This window comes from Solea solea, chromosome 8 (assembly GCF_958295425.1).
Source record: "Solea solea chromosome 8, fSolSol10.1, whole genome shotgun sequence".
In the NCBI taxonomy this organism is placed as follows: Eukaryota; Metazoa; Chordata; class Actinopteri; order Pleuronectiformes; family Soleidae; genus Solea; species Solea solea.
Window position 1 is genome coordinate 15,410,186 of NC_081141.1, and position 22,521 is coordinate 15,432,706.

At 41.1% G+C, this 22,521-nt stretch overlaps 2 protein-coding genes across 3 annotated transcripts in view; both read right to left on the reverse strand.

The window, feature by feature from the left end:
- Positions 1 to 22,521, reverse strand: part of LOC131464532 (corticotropin-releasing factor-binding protein-like) — a 76,298-nt gene that overhangs the window by 17,825 nt on the left and 35,952 nt on the right. The window lies entirely within an intron of this gene.
- LOC131464534 (homeobox protein orthopedia B-like) lies at positions 653 to 8,268 on the reverse strand. Of its 2 annotated transcripts, none has more exons than XM_058637051.1 (3): positions 4,888 to 8,268; positions 4,215 to 4,612; positions 653 to 2,001 (listed from the first exon to the last, which is right to left on the reverse strand). In XM_058637051.1, the coding sequence occupies exons 1-3, from the start codon at positions 4,961 to 4,963 to the stop codon at positions 1,498 to 1,500; spliced, it is 978 nt and encodes a 325-aa protein (XP_058493034.1). In that variant the 5' UTR covers positions 4,964 to 8,268; the 3' UTR covers positions 653 to 1,497. The 2 variants fall into 2 exon arrangements, with proteins under 2 accessions (XP_058493034.1, XP_058493035.1); XM_058637052.1 differs by having other exon boundaries at positions 694 to 2,001; positions 4,927 to 5,054.

Consider the following 22,521-nt stretch of genomic DNA (forward strand, 5'->3'; position numbering starts at 1 on the left):
TAACAATGCGTGAGCCGTATTTTCTGCAATTTAGCACAACACAAAACAAAATACCTCTTAACGTATAGGTTTGGTTACCAGAGACAGAATCAGCTGCACACTGATGAACTTTGGGCCAAATGTGGCAAACAGCAAAAACCAAATTACGCAGCAAATATTCTCTGTTAGTAACGCAGTAATAGTTTGAATTATGATACATGTATTGTATTATTATTATTGTGAGAATACATCTGGTGGAAGTAGATTTATACAGCTGTGCAATCCAATACAAAATCAGGAAAAAACCTTGACTTTAGCTCTAATAAATTACATTATAGATAGTTAATGGCAGGAAACTTAATACTATATAGTTTGGTGTTGACAGTGACTCGCCCATATATAGTTACAGTGCATCCAGTGTGATCAGTGAGATGACCGTCATGGTTAAAATAAAAGCAATGACCGTCACATTACAGCACTGACATCTTTACCGCTGCTGTCTGCCTGCACCATGGAACCATTCACCCTTCAAAAAAGACTCAACCCCGGCCACCGCACCAACTCCAATAAATAGCCTAAATAAATAAATATTTAGGTCACTCTGCAGAGCAACGGCCGCACACGTTTACGCAAGAAAAACTCGGTATACGACACTGTCCTCAGATAATGGAGACACGAATCATCCTTGTGTTGACATTCTTGAAAATTACCTTTATTCGTTTGTCATTTTTAAATTGGTACAAACCCCGTCAATGTGGTGCATTTCGATGAAAGATCAAACACTTAAGAAACGTGTCAAGTAATAGCACATACAATAAGTTAAAACATGTCACAAAAAAGACCAGCGGGTACATAGCAAGAATGTTTCATCTACACAAAACATCCTAAAACATAGTAGGCCTACTGAAAGATAAGTGTACTGTTGTATATATGTTTCCTCTTTAGATTTACGCTCCCGTCTCATGCAGACGAGTCGCCTCAAGAGCATCTCTGTTCAATCTGAGTGGGAACCATTTTCTCCAGAAATGACCCAAGTGTTTAAATCCACATGCACTGTGCATGCCCGAGACCCATTGGCCCACCTACAGTATGTGGTGCGTGTGTTGGTAGGCTGTTACAAAAATGTATACCAAATCTTATAAATAACCGTTTGACATAACACAACTTCACCTGAACACAATAACGTGTGCGTAAAGACACACTCAATGAAAACGCAAATACGACAATTGTTTGGCTCTCGGTAATTAGGGCCTATAGTCTAGAGATCAATACAATATTTATTATCAATAGCTGATAAAATCCTTTTTGAGTTAACAAGATAAATAACAAACTCAAGTCATTTTTTTCTTCCATTTGTCCGTCCCTCTTTTGTCATTATGTCTAGATGAAGTCACACACACACACACAGTCTCCATTTTCCTCACATTTAAGTCCCTTTTAGCTCGTTCGTTCTCTCGTGTTGATCTAAATGGCGGAAGCGGGGGAATGAGCCACAGGGTGAGTGCTGGGATTGGGTCACTAAGTGAAACTCATGGACACTGTGTGCTCCAGCGCTTTGCGCCGCAGTGACGCGATGCTTGTCCCTCTCCACATGTCACTGTCCGGGGAACTACACAGCTGCGGGGAGCCCGATACGTTCGTGGGGCCAGAGAGAGAAGCCGACATTCCGGGGAAATGCGACTGGTAGAGGTGGGACTGCAGACCAGAGCCGTTGGATGACAGGCCGTTGGAGAGACCCATGGAATTTGGTGGCGGGCCTGGGCCCAGGCTGCACTGTGACAGAGACTGCGCCATGCTCTGCTGACGACCCAGAGCAGGCGGTAGCTGCAGCTGGGAGACACCCGGCATCCCCGTCGCCCAACGAGTGTCGTTGGCGTGGAAGGAGCACAGGCTGTTCTCCATGGCAGCCGCGGCAGAGAACTGGGGCAGGCCCGGTGTTGGGAGCAGCGTCCCCGGGGAGCGGAAAACATTGGTAGTCTTCTTCCTTTTCTTCCACTTGGCGCGTCTGTTCTGGAACCAAACCTGCGAGCAGAGAGATGAGGTCGTGAATAATCAGGAAGATGATGATGATGACACGAGGAACATTAGTCTGCAGATGCAGGATTGTGAAAGTGGATGTGTAAGAAGCAGGTCTCCACAGTGATTTATCACTGTGACCAAAATAATCCACCATTACGCACGACTATCTCATAAAATCTGGCTCCATCTCGGAAAAACATCAGAATATGTTGGGTCTGTATATTATTATTCCAACACAGATTTATTCTGTACCATAGCAACAGTGGCTTTGGGCATCACACATTATCTTTCCGCAACGAGGCCTGGACCGAGTCTGACTTCATAATCAATGATCACATAGTGACTGGACAATCTGAATTAACAGGAGATAAATGTCGACCTTCTTCATCTGCCCTATGGACCCGCATAAAATTAAACATTCACTGCAGCAGCAGAATAGAGAAGGCTTTGATGTATGTTCAAGAGCAATCAATGTACCAATCAACGACTAATTTATTTATTTACAATTGTATAACATCGAGGAAAAACTTAAGAGGAATTTCGTTGCCATACGCTATTGTACGTGTGTAAGGCGCTTTTATTTTGAAGGCGTTTGATAAAAATCACATCATTGTTTTTTGAGCAGAAATAATTATTAACAGATGAACTGAAAATTCTATAGTCTTAAATATAAACTAATATACGCGGAACATTTGAAATCCATCTATCCATTCAGGTGCACGAGGAGCACAAAACACACGGGCACAGCGAAAAAAGAAAATGCATTGGGCTTTATAAAGACTTCATCATCTTCGGGAGTGATTAATGCGCGCGCGAGGCCGTGAGTCGATGCCTCCGTATTAAAAGTGAAATCTCGCTCTCATTCCGCTCAGCCATCCGTGAAACGTCGCCCAAACCCATTACACTAGGGGGGAAAGAAAATGCAATTTCTCATTCCATTAAAAAACTACAATATATTCTTGAGTCCTATTAAGACGTCGCTGATAGAGCGTTTTAAAAATAGAGTCCGCGTGGAGGCACGCACGCACGAGGATCAAGTGAAGGCTCAGCTGCACCTGCACGGGCCACCATTAAATGTTTACCAACAGCAACCAGGAGCCGAGCTGCACCGAGCGGCTGTTTGGAACCTGCAGCACTGGATGCGGCAAAGAATTGATTATTAAGGTGACTAATGATTGCGCTGCTTTTATTGCTTTCAGTGGGATAATTTGCATGAATTTTACATCACTGCTTAATAACCCGTTTACTATTATAAATAAGACTGAAAATGGCTGATAATGTGTGTGGTTTGTATGGAGCCTATGATTGTTCAAAAAATAAGCATTATGCAGTACAAAAAGTTTTTTGTTTATTTATGTTTTTAAAGTATGTGTGTTCTATTTCCCTCCCCTGATATAAAATGACTTATTATAGGATTTTAAATGGCACCACTTAAAAGTAAAACTGCAATTTGTAATGGCTCCGTCCAAAAAGGAACAGAAAAAAAGAAATTAATTTCTCGGGGTACAGTCACCAAGGGTGACGTTATTCAATATGTGAAAAATTAAATAGACATAATAATATACGCATTTATGTGTTCAGTTAACTTTGCATCCCGTTCTTGTTTGTCGTGAAAAAAGACGAGAAATGTTTCAGCACCTTGGACAGAGACCATGTAAAGGTTAGCTCAGCAACAGTGTCTTCAACTTTAAATCTATTTTACTATAAAGCTAAACTTCAACTTATCTTTATTATATTATTTTAATGTATTTATTGTTTATCTTGAGGTACATTTTTATTTCTGACTTAATTTTATTTCTAATGTTTGTATTATAGCATTAGGCCAACGGAGGTTGTATTTTTTTCTTTTTTAAAATGTACAAACAAAATAAACGTAACAGTTTATTTAAACAGCATTGCGTTTTTTTTCGGTTATATTATCTGGTACTTGAATGTGACAATACAACGGATATAATCAGTGTTTGTTTCAAGAAATACATACAATGTATATACTTCGAAATTGTAAATATCTGCAAGTGATAATATGGCAAGATTTCGTACTTGAAGTAACAAATAACTGAAACGCACAGACGGAAAACTGATCCTGCATCGTCCTCTGACGTAATTTCAGCCAATTTGTCTCACTGCCCCCTATTTGGACACTTATTCGTGCTAGATAAAGATCGAATGGGGACCCAAAACCATCTGCCATGTCAGTATTTGCAGCTTGTAAATACCTGAACTCTGGACTCCGTGAGGCCGATCCTCAGCGCGAGTTCCTCTCTCATGAAGATGTCGGGGTAGTGGGTTTTGGCGAAGCTGCGTTCCAGCTCGTTGAGCTGTGCCGGAGTAAAGCGTGTCCGGTGCCGCTTCTGTTTCTGACTGGCGGACTGACTGGAGCTCTGTTGCGGCTGCTGCTGCTGCTGCTGCTTCTCCTGCTCCTTCCCGTTAACTGACATGACGGCGGAATTGGAGCCCACAGTGGCGATGTCTTCTCCCGGCAACATAGTGGTTCCCTCCACTGAGTCTGAACCAGGGGCCATGTCTCCCGGATGCCCCTGGTCCGACACGCCGCCTCCCAGTCTGCACTTAAGAGCCTCTCGGTGTCCGAGTAACTCTGCAGCATCCTTCATCCCTGAGAGGAAGAGGAGAGGCGTTCAGTGGCTGAATACACGACAGCGCTGTATTAAATAAGTCTAGCTTCCTTATGAAAAATAATGTAGATTATCAATACAAATAAATACACACATAAACATAAAAGTAGCCTGAGACCAGAGAATTTCATGCATAATTTTGCTGATAAATGACATGAAAACATTCGCAGAGACAAACGACAAAGCCATTTAACACAATTAACTACACAGCCTATCTATCACTTCAAAAGATTCAATAAGAAGTTGGAAATCTTACATTGGAGTTTAGGGCCGGGGTTTACAGATGATAACTCACCGAGCCGAGCATCCAGGAGGTCGGCGTGAGATAGCATGGCGTACCGCTCCAGGGTGAAATGCGCTCCAAACAAATCCTACAACTTTGGGGCAATTTCAAAAGTATATATCGTCTAAATGAACGAAAATTCAGTTTGTGGTTAAAAAGGGAGGTCCCTTGCATTATAATGTCCTTTAGAGCGACGGGGAGGCGCTTATTAGCTGAAAGAACCCGTGCGCTTCCTCAAATCAGAGCCAATCACAGCGAGAGCTTGGAAATGTCAACGACGTGACTCCCCCCTCTCCCTCCCTCCTTTCTTTTTCTTTTATTAAACACACATACGCTCGCACACACGCGCGCGCACATACCAAAAACGTGCACGAATACCTACAATTCAATTCTATCCACTGTTGCCATTGCGTCCTCTGATTTATTAGCTTTTCATGCTCAAATTATTCCACGTTAAACGTCTTAATGTGTTTGTTTAATCTCATATAGAGCCTGTGCCATGACAGGACTCCTGTTCGTAGACACACATACGTGTAAAATATTGGAGTGAGCTCATGCGAAGGCTTGTTTTGTGGAAGGAGATTGGGCCTTTCCAGTTGTTGCAACCAGAAGGACATTACCACTGAATAATTGCACGTTCAAATGTCTATGTTGAAATCGTTTTAACTATATTATGTGGTTCTGCTTCAGGTCAGAAATGGGGGAATGATCTCCCAAATTACAAAGAAGTTATTTTCAGTTGATTACTCCTTGTTTTGCTGGTGTTTGTTTTTTTTAATTCAAAAATGAATTTTGCGTTTGGGAGGAAAACCTAATTGAATGGATTTGGGGTGACACAGTATGGATTTTGAAACCTCACCCTCACCTCCCACGGCCTTGGATCACAGACAGCACGAATATCGCTCCCGTGGCAGGTGATTTGTGGAAACAAATCGAGGAAATAAATAAATAAACGAATATAGATGGATTTAAGCTCTGTTACTGATCGGCCGCTTTAACTCCCATCGACTTTTCATCAACACCGGCGCAATTAAAGCTATTTAGGCCCTATTTGGCTCAAACAAAATCAGACGTGGTGGATCCTAAACGATCGTGCCCCCTTTAGCAGTGGTCTATAAGTAGGTCTATTATACAATTAACGGGACAGCCATTGATCTGCGCTCGACTCTCACTTCTCCAGACAGTCGTGGTTAGAGCGCGGCTCTTGGCAGATGTCAGGGTGAGTCTGCTGAATAGACCACCGCCTGGGACTAAATAGGTTTCTTTGCAGCCGCACAAAGGAGGCGTCCGAGCGAGGACTCCTCTCTCTCTCTCCTTCTGCACCACACGGAGGCAGCTCATCTTTTATGCTCCTTAACCGCAATCTGCCGGGGCACAGGGAAGTAGCTCATAATGTGGCACAGCATGGGAACTTAAGGAAATGGACTGGCGCATGTGGCCAGGTGCCGAAGTTTCAGGATAAGCAATCAGCAGCAACTACAGCAACTAAAGCAGCATCAGCATCAGCAGCAGCAGCAGCAGCAGAGTCTCGATTCCTTTGATTCACATGTGTCGACAAGGAGGGAGAGAATGGAGCGTCAGTGCTGAGAGTCGTGAGGCCAAACCATGTGACGATGAAGAGCTTGAGTCATGCCGAACACACGGTGTTTGCTCTGGAAGTAGTTTGATTTCCAACTGTGTACGCACAAACACATGGATGGAACACAAAATGAATCTAACCCTAGTCTCGCTCAGCAGTAAATGCCATATAGGTTTCAATTTTGAAACTGTGTATTAATACATTTTGAATGATTCATATTATCATTTTAAAAAAAGGAAATTAAATTTAAATAACAACATTTTCATTTCAATTCAGGATTGTTTTCATGCATTTTTGAAAAATACTGCTTGGGATGAATTTAATTGTTACAATAAGGCAATTATGATTATTATCATGATGATCATTATCATGATTATTATTAACAGAAAATGTGTTCTGCGAGGTTTGTTTATCATTTCTTCACTTTTGTTTATGACAACAACAACAACAATAATGATCCTTTTTTGGAAATAGCTGTATGCCTTTCTCTTTAAAGCAAAAAAAAAAAGACACCTAATTGTAATTTATTATTTAGGTACTAAATATGCATGAAATAAAAATCAAAAGGTCGTAGTTCCTTGAGTCTACTTATATCTAAAGACTTTCGTGATAAATATTGATGTCTGTGGTTTGTTGCATTGAAAACAGTCCAGCTGTCCGATCCACGGGCTGTAACTTATTGCTATAATAAGAGGAACCCCCTTGAAATGGGTCTGTATCTCACTCAGCCTCCCTAACTGGACCACATCAATCTTCCCCAGTAAAAACACACTCACACGCGATCCACGCGGGTTAATGCGGCGCATCTGAGTGCGGAACGGCTGTTTACACGCGAGGAGACACTTTTAATGGAAGCGCACCAAAAACAAATGCAATTTTGTAGAGCAATTTCAAAGATCAAGAATTCCGTGTCCACCCTCTCCGCGCTTTTTTAGCAATCAAACTGCGTTAAATCCATTGTTCATATGTTTCTCTACAGAGGAGGTAGACTAACACAAAAAAAGCAGATGCACTATTTGAGATTCTTTACACCACACGCTCTGTATGAAGGAGCAGGAGGAGGAGAACTGGCTGTATATTATGTTCTGGTCTGTTTCTGCATTCACCCAGTTATAGAAATCTGAAAGGAAAAAAAAAATCGATTTTCCATTTGCTCCCTAACGCTGTAGTTTTGTGCGGGTGATTTGATGACAGTCGTAGGAATAATTGGAGCGGACCAATAAGAGCTTTGCATCCGAGCCCGAGAGATGCAGAGAGACGCGAGAGTGGAGAGCCACAGACCGGCAAACCCATTAGAGGCTTCCCTCTCCGGCCACCCAACCTGGCTGCAACCTTCCTGCGCATCTCATGCCCCAATTAGGCCTCCTGCCCTCCGCCTGCTCTCCGTCACTGCGTGATCTGGTGCACAGAGAGGTAATCAGGGCTTCAAATAAAATAATCAGCAAAGAGGAGCGATTTCCTTAATGAGGAAGACGAGGCGTCGGTCACGGACACGGTGTTGAGGTGGCGGCGTGAGTGCGCGCGTGGTGGACTTCTACCTCTCTCCCTCTCTCTTTGTGTGTGTGTGTGTGTGTGTGTGTGTTGTCGGGGTTATTAAACGCCACAATGAAAAGGTCACAATAGGCATCACCGGTACTTTGTTTCCACAGCTTTTAAAAACGTCTCTTAATTGCTAAATGTTGGCCCCTAGCGTCTGTCAAAACGGTGAGATATCTAAACATCATCAAGGCAAAGTACCTTCACACACAGCATCACCTTATTCTGTATTGGGTGGCACCAACATGAGGGTGTTTCCTGCTGAATTCATGAACTACTTAAACAAAGCTACAACCCATATATATATATAAATGTATATGTAAATATATACATATACATATAGACACACATATATATATATATATATATATAGACCTGCATGTGGAACTCAAAATACTCATCATTATTTAAAGCCATCAACTTGAAGGTTCCATTGAAAATGATGTCATCAGGATCATCATTCGACGTTATTGGTGACAACTCAAATGATCTGCATTGACAAAGTCAATCAAATCAAATAGCTGTACAAAATAAACAAATAAAATAAAGGCTATGGAACTTCTTACACAGAATAACAACAGTCAACATGTGCGCCCATAGATGTACTGTATATACTTAGATGTATACAGTGCATTGTGATTATATAAATCATTTATTGAAACCAAACCTGCCTTTTCGCCACTGTAGTTTAATCTAAAGGATTTCTAGACGTTGACAAGTTTCTGGGCCCACACATTGTCTCCTACTGCCACCGGCACAACAACCAACAATAACCACTGGCTGGTGGGTTCCACTCACTCGTCACGCTGCAAATCCACTTACCCAAACTAGACCGATACGTCACCGTACACCTACACCAAAGGTATGCTGCCATATTAATGATACAACGTTGACAAAGGGCGTATACAAGTATATACATCATAATGTATACTGTATAGTGTCTGGTCTACAACACAGATTTACACTTAAAGGACCAGTATGTCGGATTTAATGGCATTAACTGGCAAAGTTGTATATGGCAACTAACTGATCACGTTCTGCCTCATGCTCCCCATCTGTCTATGAGAAACTGCAGTGGCATCATGTAGCATGAAAAAGGATGTTATTGTGTATTCTTGTTTTAATTTTTTTTTGTATACCTTATTGTATACTTGCACGACAATGGTGTTTTATTTTATTCTTGTTTTATCTTGTTCGTTTGGCTGCTGCAACATGTAAATTTACCCAGTGTGGGATCAATAAAGTTTAATCTCATCTAATCTATTAAATTTCTGTTGATAGATCCTTCCTAAATTCAAACACGGTCTTTAAGATTTAATTCATTCATCCATCTTCTGCCGCTTTATCCTCCACATGAGGGCCGTGGAGGGTGCTGGTGCCAATCCCAGCTGACATAGGGTGAAAGGTGGGGTACACCCTGGGCATGTCGCCAGTCCAATACAGGGACACAGAGACAAACAAACATTTACTCTTACACCTACGGTCAATTTAGAGTGTCCAATTTGCCTAATCCCCAAATTGGCATGTTTTTGGACTGTAAAAATGTCTTTGCTGAAATTATAATTTTATAAATATTGTTCCTTAGTGTTCAGGTATATGGTTCACTGTTTTTATCCCAATGTGCTTTTGCGTTCAAACTGCATCTTATTTTGTTGATTCAGTAGTGACTGTAACGTTGATTCTGATACAGTCTGATCTGAAAATCAGTGAAGTGCTGAAAATCTTTTTTTTCCTCCTCAGAAGCATGGTGATCAATTTGAAATCAAAGTTGTTTTCTTCTCGTTCTGAGAATATACCCCGGAAACAACAGGGTTAGAGGCCAACAGCATTACAAATCTGCTTTCAAATCTATTTTGACAGTTTATTGACTGAGAGTATCTGCTGACGGTTGCAGTGCAATTGTGATGAAAAAAAAGAGAAAGAGAAGAAGAAGAAGAAGAAGAAGCTTGATTTCACTTGATCATGAGCTCTGTATGTTTCCATTTGTTTTCTCTGTGCTGGCAGCAGTGTGAAGCATCATTGTTTGAATGTGCTTTTCCCCCCCATTTATTTGACCTCTGTTGATGCAGTGCCAGTCACAAGCTGTGCTTGACCTGTGATGATGTCATCAAAGTGTTGTGCTTCAACAGCACAAGCAGAACTAGGCAGGGTGTTTGTTTGTTTTTAAACCTCATCCTATCTTTGATAAATCACATTTGAAGCAGCAGCAAAAATATTTAACCAACAACATATTTTTTATTCATTTATTATCATCTAATGTAGCAGCCTGACCTCAGTCATTGAGGTTTCTGCCTGCAGATCTAACTCCTTCTCCTCCCAGACACCTTGACTTCCCCTCCAGTTCTGCTCCAGCTATTAGAATATGTTCTTTCTTAAGTCTGGTCATTAGTTAGGTCCATTACTGTGAGTCCATCATTAGGGAGCTGTAATGCATCATTGAAGGTAATGAGTGTCTTACATTACTGGCGCCAGCGAGCCATCGACACACTGAATGAAACCCTCACTTTTTTTTCTTTTTTTTTTTAAACTACCACCTGAAAACAACTCTGGTTTTCACTGATGTTAGCCCAGAAGCTGTCAGAGCAAGGTGATGGTGACATATTAAACAGTAACCAGTGGTCAAACACAACATTTGAGATGCTATGAATACTTATTCTTTACATAACAATAACACCAGAGGACTGTGATTGAATGAAATATCACCATTGCAGGTGGTAAGAATACATGTTGTCCTCTCATCCACGTGCATTTACCTCCTACACACACTTGTGTTCCTAAATTACCAAATAAAGAGGAGGACTTGGGTCAGTAGTGTTTCTGAGTAGCTTCAAATTAGAAACATGTGCCAGTAATTATCAAACTGCAGCAAAGCCACATCATGCAATTTTATGCCTCAGCAAATTAAAGAATAAATGGGATTAGTCTCTATGACCTTGCTCACTCTTGGTGAACCTTATACTTCACTGAGATTTAAACAGATGTATATATACACACACACACACAGGTGGGCCAACATAAAGCCTGTAAGAGGGATAAATAAAGAGATGTACACATAACACGTCCTAAAATATTAGCTCTGGCTTCTGTGATAAAGATCTGAAAGCAGAACACCCATAAAATGAAACAGGATGCTGCACACACCGTTTTGTACAGCTGTCTTAATGAGGACTAGGGGTGGGAATCACAGGGTACCTCAGGACACGATATGATACGCGATACATGGTCCACGATAACAATAATATCGTGATACAGTGATTCTGCGATAATCAATATATCGCAAGACAATCATAAAGCGATAAATCACGATATCTTTCTAACTGAAGAAAACTAAACACCCGTGAAAACGTAAAAGTGCAAGATTTCTCTATTAATTCACAACATCGAGACCGAAGTGCATAAAGTCCATGTATTGATAAATACATGGATGGGGCATCTCTTAACGTAGCTATCTCCACCATTATTTAAGTAATGACGCCCCGTGAGTGAAACTGGCAGGGACTGTTTACTTTAGAGCGCCTTCATTTGTTCATTAAAATATCGATATTTCTGCCAGCGATGAGGAAGGACGACGGTATATCACCAAACCGATATTTTGACCCACCCCTAATGAGGACACTCATAGACCTGATGCATTGTCCCTTACCCTAACATTAACTATCACCACTAACTAAATCCCTTAACCTAACCTAAACCTAATTTAAACCCTCAACCCTAAAATCAGGTCTTAATCCATAAACAGACCTTTAAAGGTGTGACAGAAAGTGAGGAACCACTTTCTGTGTCCTCGCTTCCTATAAGTCAAAATGTTCCTTACAATGAGACACATGTGGACACTCATAGATATAATACATTCCCTAGTCACTTACCCTAATATTAACCATCACAACTAAATGCCTGACCCTAACTCAATTATAATCCTAACTCTAAAACCAGGTCTTAATCCTCAAGAAGCCCATTAAAGATGTGTGGACCAGCCAAAATGTCCTCACAAGGTCAAAATGTCTTCAGAGAGATTTTGTTTGCTTGACAATTAGTCCACTCAGCCTACACACACACACACAAACCAATAACTATAACCAATAGCTGACCTTAACTTTAAATATACGACAATTTACACCTCTAACTCACCTCTAATTTGACCCACGTTATAACTATAAGGATGAGCCAATATGATGATGAGTATGATGAGTATAATCCAACACAATCTGCTTAACTAACAGAGAACATCATGTTGTATAGAGAGGTTTGTCAGCACATGTCATGTGACCAGGAGGTGAGTGAGGGCTGCAAATGTCTGCCATGCAGTTTGAGCATGACGCTTTTGAAATGGATGGTGATGCAGGTAACAGGTAAATAATGTATCAAGACACAATAATGTATCAAGTCTTTTTGACAGCTACAGTACATTAAAAGAGAGTTAAAGACTGGACTAATATCAGTGTGAGTAGAAATGCAATTCTGTGATGTCAGTAAAAAAAAAAAAAACAAGCCATTACAAATTAGGACAAGGTTTTGGTCCCTATTTGGTTTACTGGTCTTCAAGTGTGTGTGTGTGTGTGTGAGTGTGTGTATGTGTGTGTGAGAGAGAGAGAGAGAGAGGTGTTGTCTGTATGTGTTTCTGCTTTCGCTGACCATCACATCTCGCAGCCTCCTGGTGTTTCCAGTGCGTTGTACTCACCCAGCCCAGTTCAGCTCGTCTCTCACTTCACAAATCCCACACTTTCCCATCCATCCGTTCTCTTTATCACCCTCTCCTCGTCTCCTCCCTCTCTCTCACTCTCTCCTCTCCGCCACATCTCTGCTGCTCCTCTGTTAAACACGGCGGCACTACCCCTCCCAAGATTAATTGATCATCAATTTAGCTCTAATTTGGACCAAGTCAGCTGGTAAATGGGGCAGTTTTCCCTGATTGTTAGTGAAATGTGTGCAAGTACATTGATAAATTTTGATTATTTATCAATTACACCCAAATGAACTAAATCTATTGAATAAATTCCAGCCTGATTGCCATAATAGAGTTTGAAAATATGGCTATTGATAATGATTCCGACTAATAGTCTTTTCCGGCCGTGGTTGCCGGCTTGTCGGAATGACAACACAAAACTCATTTTTCACACAATCAGCTGAGTGAGTGTGAGGCCGATCTTTCATTAATCAGTCACATTACGGAGCTGATACGCCGTAATACGCAACGCTTTCCTCACAAAGACTCAAACACTTTGTCATATTTTATGTCAATTACCAGTCATTTCGTTGTGTTCCATCAAGACATCTTGTAATAGTTAACATATGCTAAGGTAAAGCTCCTCTGTCCCGCCCTCTGGGAGCTCCCTCCACTGGAGGATGCCGTCTCTGTGTTTAGAGGGAGACAAGCGCTGATGATGAAATGGCTCCTGTTCTTAATTTCTTATTTTCCTGCAGCGGAGGCACTTATGGGAAGGGTGGAGCACGGGCTTTTTTAAATGGACCTGCCAACGTGTTTTCCCAAAGTTAATGGAAAAGCAGCTTGCTGGAAAATAGGAGAGGGAAAATTGGAATTAGGTTCTGAGGCTTTCACACACAATAATAAGGGATAAGTGTGAGCCACGGGCTTGTTTCCACACAAACATACAAATTAGTGCCGTCATTTTTCTCACAGCTTTTGCACGACAGTGATCACCTGAAGGTGATCTTTTAGTGCCTCTGGTAACAGTAACAACATGGTAATATGGAGGTAATATCATGGTAATTCTATTGTTCTTTTCTTTTTTATCTTATTGTATTGTTTCATTATTACACTTCTTATCAACTGGCACTAATGTTAATAAAGTTGTTTTAATTTGAACTGTACTTAATTGAATTTTTGCCAATCACTAAGCAATAACAGAGGAAAAAATCACTACCACTAATTAGAGTGTGTGCAAAAATTCATTCTAATTCTACAGTGATTGTAGCCTAATATAATCCTGATTACAAAGGTATATTACGTTGGAATTTCCATAGGTGATATCACAATTATACAGTATTATTTCTAAAGTAATATCCAGGTTATGGCTTTGTAATTAAAATAACTAGAGGTTACAATAATTGTAATACCTTCACATGATTTTTTTTTGTGAATCATCATCATAATTGATAAATTGAATATCATCCTCCCATATGTCCCATACAGTTTCCAAACTAAATTACTACATAGTAAGATGTTAAAACCAGAATATTAACTCATGTTACAAATGATGACCCTAATAAATTATTACAATTTTCTTACTGTAATATACATTTATTATAAAAGTCAGATGACGCATTAAAACTAAAGTAACACAATTATTGAAGATGAGCAAAACCCTATACAAAAGGTGATTGGCTCTTAAACGTGCCTTATATGTGTCCTCTCCACTGTGCCTGCAGGCAGAGAGGAGGGAGCTAAAATAACCGCAATATCAGCCTTCTCTTTTAATCAACGATATGAGGCCCTCTGCACCAATCATGGCCGCTGGAAGCAACTTAATGATCAGCATTTAGACTGGGCAGGTAAACCACCACGCCACGGAGCCAACACGGGGGCCAACTGCAGGTGAATTAACCCGGTCCAGATCTAATATGCTGGTGTCAGCTCTGGTTAGTGCGTGGCTAAGTGCGGCCTGTATTGGCAGTGGCATAGCATCCAACATTGTCTCTCTCATATGCCAGCAGGCAGGTATCTATAATCGATGGCCACTTTCAATTGGACAGGCTGTCTGTTAGTGGACAGCGGAGGTTGCGCAGGGGGAGCAACACTGCGTTCACCACGTGGTTGTTGTCGATAAGTAGGTTAGAAACGTTTCAAATCAAGTCAAGGAGCCCAACAATGCATCAATCTTTTGTTACATAATAAGCATTGATGAACACATTAATGTGTCTGTTCACTCACATTTAAATGAATTTACAGTAAAACTACATGAACCTGGTCGTTTGTCGCCACAATAATATAAATATTGCAAAAAACATTATGTACTCTGCAAACATTCCCGCAGTTTACCATCTCACACATCATTCTGTGGTTACTCGTTTCCAGTGCCACAAAAAATAAAAAAATAAAACATTTAAGCCTAATTGAAGTGAGTGGGGACTATTATAAGCCAAACACAGCGCCTCCAAAAATATAGGTTGAATGACAAAGATGAGAGATCAATAAGGTTTGACAGAAATATCTGCCCCTAATGAAGTCAGTAAATGAAATCAGCCACCATTAGCCTCATTTCTGTGGAGACAGAAGGAGGTCAGAGAATCGGAGAAATGTGAATTAATTCTGTCTAAGCCGGAACGACCTACTGATGCTGGGTTGAAAGGTTTTTCATATCCCCACATACTATTCATTATTTCCAAAACGAACTCCGCAGAGGTGAGCTACATTACCTTGACTAATAGGCCTGAGTGGGTTTTCCTTTATTTCGCCTCTTGAGGTGCGGAAGCCTGACTACAAATATGTGCCAGTGACTGCGTAAAACTGGGCTTCATGTTATGTGGACTTGCTGCTTTGCCTCAGATGTCCTTTCTTATTCGTCCCTCACAATTAAAACCAATAGCAAGCCTCTTATCTGTTCTAGTTTTCTTTCTTTTCTTTTTTTCTATTATTAGGTTACTAGTTTTAAAGCAGGGGGCTGCCAGTCGCTGTGACTGCAGGCCGGAAGCAGGAGACGGAGGGCCACTGGTGGACATGCTGCTTTTGGCGCAGCCTCTAATTGATATTGAGCGAGCTGCTGGTGAGGAGCGCACGGGGCCACTGCTGGCTAATCTATGCTTTAATCAGCGTGTGTAATGAGAGTGGCGGCACGCTCCGAGAGAAAGGAGACATACAAGCAACGTCTGTCGGGGTCCGGGGGAAAAATATTGGTTGTAATTGTCGGTATTTAAGAAAACTAGAAGGAACTGGACTTGTTTTTTTCCAACTGGAAAAGACTTGACCTTACGGCACCAAATGAACTGAGCGCGGGGGCGCTGTCCAATGTGCTGATATGGTGGGCAGCTCGAAGGTGATAATGCATGTCTTTGAATCTTTTCCTAAAAAAAAATCTACATTTTCTCAATTTGTGGCCATATCTGACAAGAACCTGATCACAATTCTGGAGAGGTAAGGTAATTAGAGAGCGAGGCTGCTATTGTAACGGAACAATCCGTGCTGAAAGGAGTGGGGAAGATGAGAAGCAGGAGGAGGAAGAAGAAGAAGGCAGGCCGCAGACTGAATAGCAAGCGGAACATTAGTGGAGGTGTGTGTGGGAACACTGTCACGCAATTAACAGGGCATTACACAAACACACACGAACACACACACGTAGCCATGCATTCACACATATGCACACGACGTACAGTGTCTCTCTCAGGCTGAGCTGCAGTTGTTGCATTCTCACATTGAGAAACTCACATTATATTATGTTATGTTATAAATCCACCTTCTCTGAAACCTGTTATTATTCATTGTTGATGGCAGGTGTTATTTTGTGATGACGTGAACTGGCAAATTATGCGTTATGTAAGTTTGTATCAATGTTGCTCATTTATGAGCTAATATATAAAGGATCGCGGGAATATAGGTAACACAAATTTAAATTATATTAAATGTATTTGATTTACAAAATCACAATATACATTATCTGAACGCAATCTAAGAAAAAGAAAGGAGTGATTCAACAGTTCACACCATGAGCAAGCGAAGAAAGAAAGAAACAAAGAAAGAAAGAAAGAAACAAACAAAGAAAGAAACAAAGAAAGAAACAAAGAAAGAAAGACTCAGAGATGTGCAGTCATCTGCCTCGGCTGGTTGGGGACAAAGAAGATAATGTGGGAGAAAGAAGTGGGAGGAGGAAGAGAAATTGAGTTTTACAGTACGATAGTGTTAATAATAGCACCATCTTGTGACGCTTTTATTGATTATTATCATTACTACTAATTACTCTACTGCTACTATTACAAATAATAGTAATAACAGTATTACTGGTCTCTCTGGTCTCTAAGTATGTATATGACAGACAGACAGACAGACATACGGAAAAAAAAAACTCCACACGCGAGACAAACCGAGCGCCATTTTCCTACGAGAGTCTGAGCAAAGCTGTCTGAACGTCTGCTCGCGCCCGAGATTAGCCTCATCTATTCGGTGTCAGTGACGGTCGTGTCCAGAAAATCACAGCACAAACGGGTCTGACTGAGGGCTGCGTGTGTGTGTGTGTGTGTACACAGAGAGAGAGGGAGAGGGAGAAAGGAAGAGAGCGGGAGAGAGAGAGAGCGAGAGAGAGAGAGATCAAGTTATTACTCATACAAACAGACTGAAATTGACTGCAGTTGTGGGAATGTTGAGAGAGAGACTGAGTGAGGGAGGATAAGAGAGGGGCGACACTTTGTCTTTACATCCTTTCAGTCATTTGAAGGATTTTCATTGACCTCCATTCATTTGGACAACCAGCGTTATCCCTAACCCTAACCTCAACTATAACCACAGTTTAAAGCCGTACACATCAGTTAGTCAGAACTTAGGTTATGTCTCATTAGGACCAGGTTTTGGTCTTCATAAGGACTACTGGTCCTGACAAGGTTATAGAAGACACCGGGAATCATCGGTTGACAAAAAGTAAATCCTGTACATTTTGAGCACCATAACGTTTCCTAAAATGATGAGACCATAATATAGTCTAATCATATAATATAGTCGCATTATTTGAAATTAGACCAAACTGTAAATTGTATCGAATAGAAAAAATACTAAGTTTGTCTCTTCAAAATGTCAATACAAGTGCAATTCATCCCAAAACAGCAGTATACTATCATGTAAACAATCAAAAACACATAATTTTTTTGTATTTTAAGTACATAGGCAAACACAACGTGTGTGTGTGTGTGTGTGTGTGTGTGTAAAGCATCCAGTGGGATGGAGAAATGAAGATATCAGGAGCGATCATATTTATGAGACTTTCTGACAAATAGGCGCAGTTACGCTCCGCCGGCGCACTGCCTGTTTACACAGACCAGCTCAATCTCAGCGCCAGGCGTTTATGGACCATGTGTGTGAGTGTGAGAGAGAGAGGGAGAGGGGGAGAGAGAGAGATTGAGAGGGAGAGATAGAGAGAGAGATCCTCAAACGACCTGATGACCTTGGAAGGGGGGGGGGGGGGTTCACCCGTGAGGAAGTGATGCATCCCTGACCGACAGACAGAAGACAACCCGGGGCTTTGAGGACACAGGCAGCTCCGGTAAAACCTTCCAGCATGAAAATCTGTTGACGTACCTAAGGTGACTTGCGTGATTTCTCCTCGCGTACGTGGAGAAAACCTGCAGCCAGCGTCCTGCATCCATGCGCCTCACTTGGGCGCCACTGCGCTCTAACCGCCAATTATGGCTCATATTAGAACGACCCCGACTTATTTCCTACACAAATAAAGTGCCTTTGAAAGAGATTAGAGAAATGTGTATGAATTCCAGCCTAATTTATTTGATCATTCCAAATTACAAAGCGGCGTAGTGCTCAAATGTGATAACAAGTTTTCAGTTCCTTTCATTATGTAAGAGAAATTAGACTTCGATAGGTTTCCACTGAGGCGCGGTGGTTCCGCGGATGAAATGTAATTTGTGGGGAGAATTTGTTGTATCTGTCACAAATATTCCCAATTAGCCGCGTAATTATTTGAAGGTTTCTGCAATTATGGCTTAAGCCGCTAAAATTGAAGCTGTGGCTGTCCTTAATTGGTCCAGATTTGATATTTTGCATATTTGCATGATGAGGAAATTGGGAGGAAATTGTGTTCATCCATTTGTGAAAGATTCTATGAATTTTATGAATCTGAAAGCCGTCCCCCTTGCGCTCGGTGACTTTGCCTGAGCTCCCAGAGGAAGCAGCTTGAGCGGGGGCGCGCGTGCAGGGCGCGGCCACGTGTCCGTGTGCGCTGCAGACGCACTCAAGGTGAACGCGAGAGCTTTGAAAGTAAACTTGGCAGGAAATGATGCAGCAGCAATCCACGCATTGTAAATACAGTAGTGTGGGGAATTATGACATTTTTTTTTAATCGATATTCAGTATGACAAAATAAAAGCACAGAATGACTACAGGGATGTAGATTAAAAAAAACATGTTCCATGTTCATTGATTTATTAAACATTAACACAAGGGCCATGGTTTTCTTTTTCATTTCCCATCAGTTACAAACACTTCTATGGGTTTTATTAAGAAGACTTTGATTTTGTCATTAGGTTTATATTAGATAATTCAACCAGATTGGTCTGTGAGACTTGATTATGCATTATCACAGTGTGCTGATTGATATTGAGAAAGCTAAGTGTTCTATGTAATTGGTAATAAAGAAGGTAATTTTAGAAATTTGTCCAATCAGTAATGATTATGAGACCGTGAGTAGGTAATGATGTTAACCCTAGTTGCCTCTTACACAGTCCACCTCCAGCAAATCAAATATTAAATATAATAAGCTCTGCACAAAAAGAGGAAATACCTAGTTCACATACATTAACATTCTGAGAAAATTCTTAAGTTAATGGATATTTTTAAAAAATTAGTTCAAGAGGCCAAAACTCAGGTACAGTATATGTCACTTCACGTGTGTGGTGTGGCGTTAAATGCATTACCTGAAGGATTCACCTAATAACAGTGCATGGTGTTGGAGTGTGTGTCCTCTTCATGTGAGGGCTTTAGTCCACAGAGAGCTGTATTTCAGGAAGCAGTAAAAGAGGGACACTAAGAGCACTGATGAATGTCTGAGAGATAGATGTGTTAAGTGACCTTGGTGCATTACACTCTCCTTCAAAACCAGAGAAATGAAGATTAGTTTGGTCTAATCTGGCTCACCAAGTGTGTGTTTGTCTTTGTCCTAGACGGTCCAGATTTTGTAACACAAAATAACAGCACTTTATGCCATGTTATGTGCATGCACTGACGGGCTGCATCTATTATTATTATTTACATTTTGTTAATTGATGATTGATTTTGGCCAGTTAAATGTGAAAGAAAATGTCCACAGTCCACATACAGGATATTAAGTCTTCAACGAAGAGGAAAAATAGAACATATCACTATACAAATCTTAATTTAAACATTCAAAACAGTTTCAGATTCATTTAGGTGCTATCTGATCAGTGTTGTTTTATGTGTTTAAATGTTATGGTAAAATTAGGGCAAAAAAATTGATATTTGTAGTTTCTTAAAGCATGAGACACCATTTCAATATGTTTCACACAGGGAAAAGTTTGCACTCGGCCCGTCAGTGAAGATCCTGAATTACTGCGACTGTGGTTTTATTAAGAGGGAAGCATGCGAGCCAAAAACAAACACAGTCCCGTTGATTTATGGGAGGGATCTCACACAGAATATCCTTCTTTAATATTCACATGCAGCTCATAAAATGGGCTGCATAATAATTTCACCATTTCATGGGATATTAGACCATAATGACCACAGTCCACCCCCATACACACACATATAGATATACACCTCAACCTCTGGGCAGACCAGTGTCGGGGGCTAATTTATAGGTGAAAATGAAAGGCAACTTTAATGTAATGGCTCCTGCAGCCATGAGATATTATTCACACCATCACTCCATTGGTTCAGAGAGGGGAAGATTCAGAAACAAGAAGCAATGTGGAATAAAGTAGATAAAGTAGGGAACAGAGAGAGAGAGGGGGGGGGGGGGGGTTCACAGAATACATTCTGGGTTTTTTTTTTTCCCAGGAAAAAACAACAGCAGCCATGAATGTGTTCCCATTGAATCCACAACTACAAGCCTGAACAAATAGAATCACAAACACACACAAACACAACAGCAACAACAGCAGCAGCAGCAGCTGAAAGTGGCGTATTCGACTCTTTGAGTTAATGGGAATAAAATACCTCAGTGGATGAGTGCAGATGTGTTTGATACAAATAGTCATTTTCCTATTTGCTGCCTCATTGGGCATGATGAATGATGGAAGTCAGGGAGGCGGTGTGATAAATGGCAGCACCTTGGCTCTACTGCATGGCCTATTGATTCTCCTTCTTTATTACCCCTCCAACCCAGCTGGCTGCTCTGCCCCCCCCCTTCTGTGCACACACACACATACGCACACACACAGCTCCCAGGGAAACAAAAACACACAAGTGCGTGCAGCCATGTGCTCAGTGAATATACACACACAAGGCATGCAACACGCACATTTGGAAATGCACAGAGCAAAGAAGGCTGATTAGGGTGAGAAAAGGAGGTGAAGAGAAGGTAATAAGGAGGTTGGAGGTATGGATGAAGAGAGAGAAGAGAGCAGAACGCTTTTCATATTTATGGTTTAACACAGCTATGAGACGGTCGCTCCAATGGAAACGTACAGTCCATCCAAAACAATGCATGCAAATCAAACCCTTAAAAACTCTAAAATAAGCAGAAAAATCAAAGACGTACAGATGACTCAATTAAAGTGTTTTAGTAAAGCGGATTCAATCATCCTGAAAATGTTTGGGTCATTTATAAATTTCAAGCTGTCGAAGACTGAATAGTTTGATGAGGGATCGGCGCGCGGGTGCATCACCATCAGTCACAGAGACAAAGCGGGCAGGATAAATAAGTGATATGACCATTTAGTGAGCTCTTCATCATGTGGTAATGAGGGTAATATCCTCCTCAGCTCTGTAATACCCAAGCAAATAGACAAGTGTCCCCCCGCTGAACATACAGTATATGCAAACACATGTGCGGTCAGCGGGTTACAGTGTTGTTTGACAAGCCGTCTCTGTGTGGTGACGCAAAGACGTGAGCTGGGCCCTGTCGGACAGTAGGAAGCGACGCGGGTTATGGGGCACGAGGCCGGATGGAGCAGAGAGATAACACCTGTCAAATATGAGGGAAATGTCTCTGTCATCACTGTCATAGAAAAAATAAACCAAAAACTTTTTCTTCCTTTTTCTCCCTCTGAATGAACAACAGAGAGATCAAACCACACTGACCTCTCAGTCTTCGATTTACCTGCTGCATCTCCTTGACCTTGAACCACAGAGATAATAATTCATGGTCTTGAGCTGCAGGTGATAAATGGTCTGTGTTCATGTGTGAGCGTGCTCGTGGCTGTGTGTGTGTGTGTGTGTGTGTATCTAATTTAAAAAAAGAAGCAGGAACAGAAATGGAGGGGCTGCAAACTAAACAGACGGGAGTAAAGCATGTTGTGTTCACATGGTAAAAATACGTACCATGACTCAGCCTTTGTTGTGTAGTGTATTATATTAATACAGATAAGAGGGATGCTTTCCTGGTATGTTATTATTTTGCTTATACATGGTTTGAGGAGAAACTTGTCCTTATAATGCTGAATTCATAATTTACTTACATAAAAAAACAGAGAGCTTTTGCAAAAATAAACCACTTTGGCTGATGTTAATCCTTCCAATTTGGTTAAGTAATGTAAAGTCTAAGGTATGAAAATGTAAAACAACACGAGTCAGAAAATTGGTCCTGTGAGTGTTTTTATCATGTTTTAAATCATATGATCATTGTGAGTGATGAATATAA

Coding starts and splice junctions, on each gene's coding strand:
- LOC131464534 (XM_058637051.1), bottom strand. CDS start 4,963: ATGCTATCTCACGCCGACCTCCTGGATGCTCGGCTCGGTGAGTTATCA. Junction 4,613..4,887: donor CCCCGGCCCTAAACTCCAAT/GTAAGATTTCCA, acceptor TCTTCCTCTCAG/GGATGAAGGATGCTGCAGAG. Junction 2,002..4,214: donor TCACGGAGTCCAGAGTTCAG/GTATTTACAAGC, acceptor CTCTGCTCGCAG/GTTTGGTTCCAGAACAGACG.